Below are 8,243 nucleotides of genomic sequence, written 5' to 3' on the forward strand. Positions count from 1 at the left end.
GACCTGTGCTGTAAAAAGCACTTTAGCTAATGAGGGATGAGAGAGGAAGAACGAGTGTTGAAAAGCCAATTAGGGGGCTGTGCGGGAAGAGGGAGCCATTGTTTTTACAGAGTTGATCTCTGTACGCATGAAGTCATGTCACTGCGTGAGGGCTAAGTGCTGGGGATACACCTGCATCTGTTCAACCACAGCTGATACATGTATGCGTATCTCACAGTCCGACAAAAACCTCCCAAGTGCATCTGCTTCAAGATACTTGGATAGAATGCTACCATAACTGACAGTGACTGTTTCTCAAAGAAGTCTACAAGACAAGGCAATGTTCAGAAATGTAGCTGCTCAAGAGCTAAGGGTCAGTCATGGCAAAATGTGGCAGCAAATTGGCTCTGATTTGTGACTCTGAACTTAAATGTCACTGCAGACATTTGATCAAGTTGTCTCATCCTTCTTCACCAGTAAAACTGAAATAACACAGGATGTATGCATATACTGTGGAGGCCAGAGGAAATGCCAGACCTTAATTTGGCATATAACAGGTCCTTAATAAACCTGAGGCTCCATCTTTCCAGGAGGCTGCAGGTATCCTACCAAATGATTTAAGGTGCTATCATAAATTATAATTATTAGCTCCATGTCCACCTTTCTTTATTTGATGGTAGAGTACTGGAGTGAGCTCATTCTTGCCTGGCCCAGTGTGACAGGGCCTTGTAATCCTTGCATATGAGTGAATGAATGACCTCCATCTTGAGTCCAACTGTCTCAGAAAGCCTAGGGCACATAAGAGTGGCTCAGCAACTGGACTCTGCCCCACTAATAAAAATCAACTCTAAGTAAGACAGGAAAGAGTGGACGGTGGTTGAATGGGCAGCCCCATTGAATGCTTAGAGTGATATGCTGTGCAAAACATCTATGCAAAAAAAAGTTTCTGTGCAGCTATTCTGACGAATCAGCAAGTTCAGCGCAATGCTTAATGTGTACTTTGTAAAATTCAACTACAGTCAGTCATTGCTGGGAAAGGAATGTATGCCTTTCAAATAAGAAGTAAATATCAGTGAAATTAAATGTGTGAAATAAGTAGATGATGAGCCTAATTATTTATTAATTAACTTTGTCCATTCATAAATTCATATCTGTATATAATTCATTCTAGTTAATCTGTGTTCCCCATGCTATCTTATGTCCCTCTTGCTCTCTTCAACCTTACCTCTTCCCTACCTGTCCCATTTCCAGATACATGACATTTGGTTTTGATATATAACAATTATCATTCGTATCACTACTGGATTGAGCCTGATGGGATCACTAGTATGTACACGGTGGAAGACAATGGTTTTCCCTTTTCCTAAAACTATCTGTAGCAAATAGTTCAGCAGTGAGGGCACCCTGAGCCCTCCCTCCATCTATACCTGGCTCCATCTGTGGACAGACCCCATGCAGACAACCACATCTGTTGAGAGTTAATGATTGCCATTGTATACAGCCCAGGAGGAAGCCTTTGACAGCCCTTCTTCCCTATCATCTGGCATACATTCTTTCTACTTGGTCTTTCTTAATGTTCACTGTGCCCAAAGCAGGATGGCAAACATACTTTGTTTAGGGTGGAGCATGCAACTGTCACTTATTCTCGGCACCTGTGTTTCCATGGATCTCTGCATCAATTGCAGTAATGTGGGTCTAATTCTTAGCCAAGTGAAACTGCAAGGGCCCCCGAGCCAGTAAAGATGCAGTGCTCTTAACCACTGCACAGGCTCTCCAGCTCCATGGACTTTGATACTTTTACGTTGGACTGTTTGTTTAAATTATGACATTAACTTCAGATCTTGGGAACAAGAAAGGAAAGGTTATCATTTAACAGTGATAGGTTTGTTTATCAAGTTGATAGATTGTAGTAGTTTTACTGTCAGCTTGATACAACCTACTATCACCTAAAAAGTAGCCTTGATCAGATCCACCTGTGGCCATGTCAGTGAGAGATTGACTTGCCTGATGATTGATGTGAGAGGGCCTGTCCCACTGTGGGCATCAGCCTCCTTATGCTGGTGGACGTTAGCTGTCTAAGAAAGCTGTCTGGAAAAGATTAATGGTGCAAGCCAGAGAGCAGTACTCCTCCACTCCTCCATGCTCTCTGCTTCCCTCCATGACCTCAGGTTCCTGCCTTGAGTTCCTGATCTGACTTCCCTTAGCCACAGACTGTTACCTGAAAGTACAAACTGAAATGAGCAATGGTTTTCGATCAGTGTTTAAACATAGCAACAGAAAACAAAACAGAGAGTATGTTTCCAGTGCCGTGAGATGTGGTCCCTGCTGTGTTCTCTTGCTTTTATTGTGAGCCATTTTTTAAAGTACAATTTATACCACACAGAAATTTGGGACTAACTGTACTCATCATGTGTTTTTCACTTTCATATCTTTTCATGTGAACTCCCTCCCTGGCTTCCCATTTATCTCCTTCCTACAAATGACTCTTCACTACAAAGAATTTTCTAGCTTAGGAAACCTCTTAACTTGTTACCACCATTCATTCCATTTTTGTAGATCTTCTGTCTTCCCTCTTAAACAATTCCAATAATTCAGCACATTTCTACTAAGAACCTACTATGGATGAAGAACCAGAAGCAGCATTACCAGGCCACAGAAGAAGACAATGCAGCCACTCCTGATGAGACCTAATTGACTAGGATCAGAGGGAAGGAAAAGAAGACCTCCCCTATCAGTGGACTTGGGAAGGGACATGCATGCAGAGGGTGGAGGAAGGGAGAGATTGGGACGGGAGGAGGGAGGGCACCACCGGGGGGATACCAAGTGAATAAAATGTAATTAATAAAGAATTTTAAAAAACATTAAAAAAAAAAAGAATGGCTGTTGCTTTAAGGATCTGATAGTGTTCTAAAACAAAAGATTAGAACTCTAAAATAGAATAGTTATCACCATTGCTGAAATACTCTCATTCTGTTCTCATACACACATACAGGCACATACAAACATACGCACTTGGGTAAATTCTGGGTGGTTTTCATCTTTATTCAAGTTTTTTTTTTTTTATCCCCAGAGAGGCTGACCTTGAGCCTAGACTAAGTTAGCTAGTGTTACATCTTAAATAACAAGTAAATCATCAAGATAATAAGTAATTAAGAAAGGGGTAGGGAGACTCAAGCAAGAATATGGGAATGGAATTGTATGAGTCACTGGAAACTTGTGTTTAGGAAGAGTTCTTAAAATCTAGCCTACATGGCAGGTATACTTGTTGGCATAGAGGAGACAGTCCTCAGAGGCTGAGTACCTAGAAAATTATCTGAATTGGTTTCTTGAATTGTCCCTAGGATTACAGGGAACCATTGAGTGAATGACAGCAAGTAACACTGCCATCTCAAAACAAAACAAAACAAACAAACAAACAAACAAAAGAACAAGGGATGAGATGATCAGGTGAAAAAAATGGCTGGCTACTCCAGCCCAAGCAGGACCCCTCCATTTATTTAATGCACACTGCACACCACAGGTAGTGAGGATTACTCTATGATGACTTCTGACTTCAGAGTATTCCAGCTAATGGGTATATGGATGATGTGACAAGATGGTACAGTAACATTTACAACCCTCTAAAGAAAGTATCAACTTACCAATTTTCCGGTCACACTCTGACCACCTTCATTCAACCAAAAGCCAGGGATCATGGCTGAGAAATAAGGTCCCCAGACGCCTGGTACAAAAATTGGATCTTTGCTGATCTGGAACAAACAAACAAACAAAACAACAATATGTGTGAAAACTGATGCTCAAGGATAGAGGGAGCTTTATTCTCCTATCATTGTTGCTTCTACCACCAGAGAAGTCAGCTTCATATTAAGGTTTTTTGTTTTTGTTTTTCTTAATGGCAGGGAAATCACTCTCTCCCAAGAATGGACATGGCTCTATCTGAGGACCCTTATTGATCAATTCATCCAGATGTCAATGCAGCAAAAGTGATGATTTTGGACAGGTGCTGACAAAGCTTCCATACTAGCTTCCCCTTTGTGACAGGAATAACTGGTCTTCATTCTCCCCCTCCAGCATCTATATAAGAAGACAGTTTAGATCAGCTCCATAAGGTCATCTACCCATAACTAGGAAGCCAAAATCTAAGGTGTCCTGATTCCTCCAAATGATCTGGCCAAAACAAAGCACAAGAGAGAAATTTATATCCTTTTCGGCCTGGCTTGATGAAAATAAAAGGCCAGCTTTGCATCCTTGGCAGCATGATTCCATGAGATCAAGCCACTCAAGGTCAGTTTTTCATCACCTAGGTTAGGTTGAAGTCTTGCTGATCACAACATGAGCTATTTTATGACAATAAACTTTCTCCTTAATTTGCTATATTGTGGTTTTGACATGTGGAGAAGTAGGGTGATGGGTTCTTAGAAGAAGGCTTAGCATAAAAGGACTAGCAGGAGTTAGCTAGACAATGGGAAATAGGCTCCCCATGAGCCAAGCCCAATGGGTGAGAGGTACTCTCAAGTTCAAGATTCTGTGATGCTATTGTAGCAGGCAATTGTAGTAATTTTGTGAAATGCCAGTGTGCAAAAGTGGAGCCAGGACAGGAGGAGCTGGGCCACATACTCACTCAGCTGCAACGTGCAAGCCTCTCGCCTACCCAGCAGAAATGGTGGCTGGAGGCAGATGCATGGCTACTGCATTGTTCCTGAGCGAGAGGGGAAGGGAGCGAGGCACTCAACTATCTCCTCCAGCATGTTTAAAGGAATAGGATCTATTCATTTATTTATCCAGCAAGTTATTTATTCAGCTTGAACTATGCTAAGCTCCTCAGATAAAAAAAGAAAACTGAGCAGCTGTAATTCTGGCCTCATTACCTTCCCTTTCTATCATTAGAATGGCAATGGACCTATAATCATCTCAATGGCACCTATTCTGGTTCCAAGAATGAGTTGACTACTCATTCTTCAAATCAGTAGGCCTTCTGACCGCCAAGTGTGAAGGAAGCAAAGAAAGTCAAAAAGAAGAAAGGGAAAGAACCTGTCAAGTCAGGGGACCATTATGGAGAGAGAGAGAGAGAGAGAGAGAGAGAGAGAGAGAGAGTTAATACCTAAAATAGAAACAATTTTAGTGTAGAAGAGACAAGTTTCTACAAGAAAAAAGTTCAGTTTACATGGTTATAATCATTTACACTGTTTCTCCAGATGTTTCCTGAATTCTATTGAGGCCCAGATGTGGAGCAGGTACTGGAGAAAAATGATAAAATCACAGCATTCATATTTTCATGAATCACACTGTTTCAAGAGGAGAAAGCCAGAGTGGCCACTCATTTAGGTAAGGACAGGACTTAAATTCCTTTAGAACTAAAATTCCTGGGTCATAAGAACTCAAATCCTTACAATGCTTCACTGAGACAACTGTTTACCTCAAGAGAAGCAGTAATCAAATTCTCACACAAATGTGGATTGCAAAGTGATGAGGGAGTGAAAGAAGCTGAGAGGAATTCCAAGAGTTCAAAAGTGAGGGACCCAATCTAGTCTAGGGTCAGGGAAAGTGTCTCAGAGGAGGATACATGTGAACCAAGAGGAAAGCCATGGGGTATTCACTCAGGTGGGCATGTCTGTGTGCTATCTGTGAAAGAGATGGGAAATACTCCAGCCACACCCAGCGCACACAAGCTGACACTCTGTTTTGTCACTCTGTCTTTTCCCAGTGAAGGTTTTATTCCATGCTAACCGTAGGTACTCCTGCTCTCAACAGACTCACAGAATTTGTTTGGGTAAGAAACTGCATATTCATAGCTACATAGGACCCATGGTTTCAAATGGTGAGTAGACACTCACCAAAGTCAAATCATCTCTTCTTGTGAACTCTTAATTCCATCTGATGCACTGGAGCAGAAAGGTTCTATAACTTGTGTATGGTCAAATAGCTGGAAAATTCCTGAGGTAGGATTTGGTCTAAGACAGTGTGGACCTCAGATACACCCTTAGATACACCCCCCCACCCCCACAGGTAGCTTAGGAAGGATATGCACTGCCCTAGTGAGGTGTTTTGTTTGTTTGTTTGTTTGTTTGTTTGTTTCCTCTGGTGTGATAAAACACCTAAGTCTTCCCTTGGAGAGGGAAGGGTTTATTTCTCTTTCATAAAGGGAAGTAAGGACAGGAAGCAGGAGGCATGTGCTGAAACAGAGGCCACAGAGGATCGTTGCTTACTGTCTTTCTCGTGGTTTGCTCACACTGCTTTCTTGTATCATCTGGGACTACATGCCTAAGGGTGGCAACAGCCATGGTGAGATGGACACTCGAACAACAATCACCAATCAATAAAATACCCTACAAACTCACCTGCAGGCCTATTTTCTTGAAAAAGTTTCCATCCCAGATGACCCTAACTTGTGTCAAGCTAACATAAGTACTAGCCAGCACATTCCCTGCCACCCACCCTAGACCCTCAATTTAAAGATGGTATTATGCTACTGAGGCAGGACTTCACTGCGAGATTGGCTCTGCTACTCACAAAGGTTCTATGGAGGCTCTATTTGGATTGGTCTTGGGAGATGGTTTGGGATGATTCAGTTTGTGATCTCTCCTTGGGCATAACACATGCTTCTCGTCAGAGATTCCCAGTAAAGTAAGGAAACAAAGTGTACTTCCCATCACATGCAGCCCTGTGTTCTTAGGGGAAAGAGCTACAGTTTGTTTTGAGGGAAAACACACATTTGTGTACTTACGTGTTCTTTAATCCTTCACAGTAAACATAAGTATTTGAAAATCTATTTTTTTAACAGCTCCTTCTATGCTGAATGCTATCTTGGCTTAGAGCTTGCTCTGTGAGAAGGAAGTGCATTGTACACATTGACAGGTGTCCCTACAAGATGCTACCTTCCCAGTCCTAATGATGCTGCTGGCAACAACACAGCAACTCAGACTGGGGACTTGGTACAGGCCTTACTTTGGTAAAAGTGACTCAGTTCTTATAACTCCGAGGATGACTCATCCATTATTTCTATTATATATGTGTGTAAACTGAGGCAGAAAGTGTTACATAACATGGGTCCAACATTATGAAACCAGAAAGTGGTCACCAAAAATCCTCTAAAACCATGGTTCTCACCTTCCTAATGCTGTGACCCTTTAATGCAGTTCCTCATGTTGTGGTGACCCCCAACCATAAAATTATTTTTGTTACTACTTCATAATTGTAATTTTGCTATTGTTGTGAATCATAATGGAAATACTTTTGATGACAGAGGTTTATCAAAGGGACTGTGACCCACAGTTTGAGAACTGCTACTCTGGAAGTTTTATACTTGCTTCTGACAAGTTAAGATCTTGTTCCAACATTACCATTGTTTCTTTGAATCCTTCCTATACATTTGAAGGGTAGAAAGTAGGGGATCTCCAAGCCAAAAGATTGCGTACTTAAAGTACACAATACCCCTTTGTCTTGAAGACAAGTTAGGATGTGTGTATATATGAGTGTGTATTTAAAATATACCCATATTTACATATTTCACATACACATTATTATTTAGTTCAAGCTGGCCTGTAAGTTAAGATAGTCCAGTCTCACAGCCTGTAATTGGCTATCTGAAATGTCAGGATCCTCCTGCTTCAGCCTCCCAAACACTGGGATTGCAGCATGGACTACATGCCTGGCTTGAGTTAGAAACTCTTCATTTCTAAAAGACTTTTAATACATTTTCCCTGATGCAGTAGTAAACAGAAGCAAGAGCATAGGCCAGGACAAAGACTCATCATGCTTATATTCCTCATTCTGCCAAATCCCAGAGAAATCCTCCTCCTCAAATTAGTCTCCCTGATTTCAAAATGGAAAGACTATTGTTAACCTCTACAAGAATGGAGGATACTTGTAAATGTTAAATTTTGTTACAAGACACAGACTCTCCTTGTTAAACCCCAAATCAATGTTAGTCCTCTTTGAACTGAGGCCTGTGTGATGATGGAATAGCAGGAGACAAACCGCAAAACCACCACAAAGGTGCTCTTCTTTTACTCAGTATTATTAATAATGATACTGAAAATGAGATGAGAGCAAAACAGTTTATTTTCAAATGTTAGAGACCTGGAAAGCTTGGTATTATGTCATGTGTCCAAAACAAGAATCAAAATGAACTCAAGAAAACTAGAGCACTAAAGCAAAATTCAATATCAGGTAATATTTATTTAATGATAAATACAGTTAGCTTTCTGGGGAGATCTTTCTTTCTTTCTTTCTTTCTTTCTTTCTTTCTTTCTTTCTTTCTTTCT

The 8,243-nt window shown here is 41.1% G+C and overlaps 1 protein-coding gene across 1 annotated transcript in view; it reads right to left on the minus strand.

Annotated features, from left to right (window-relative positions):
- Fggy (FGGY carbohydrate kinase domain containing) overlaps positions 1 to 8,243 on the minus strand; it is a 334,558-nt gene that overhangs the window by 110,161 nt on the left and 216,154 nt on the right. Inside the window, exon 9 of the mRNA XM_055618965.1 lies at positions 3,621 to 3,728. Within this exon, the coding sequence (XP_055474940.1) occupies positions 3,621 to 3,728 (108 nt within the window). The remainder of the gene's footprint in view (positions 1 to 3,620; positions 3,729 to 8,243) is intronic.

Source organism: Psammomys obesus, unplaced genomic scaffold, assembly GCF_907164565.1.
Source record: "Psammomys obesus unplaced genomic scaffold, mPsaObe1.curated_primary_1811, whole genome shotgun sequence".
Lineage (NCBI taxonomy): Eukaryota > Metazoa > Chordata > Mammalia > Rodentia > Muridae > Psammomys > Psammomys obesus.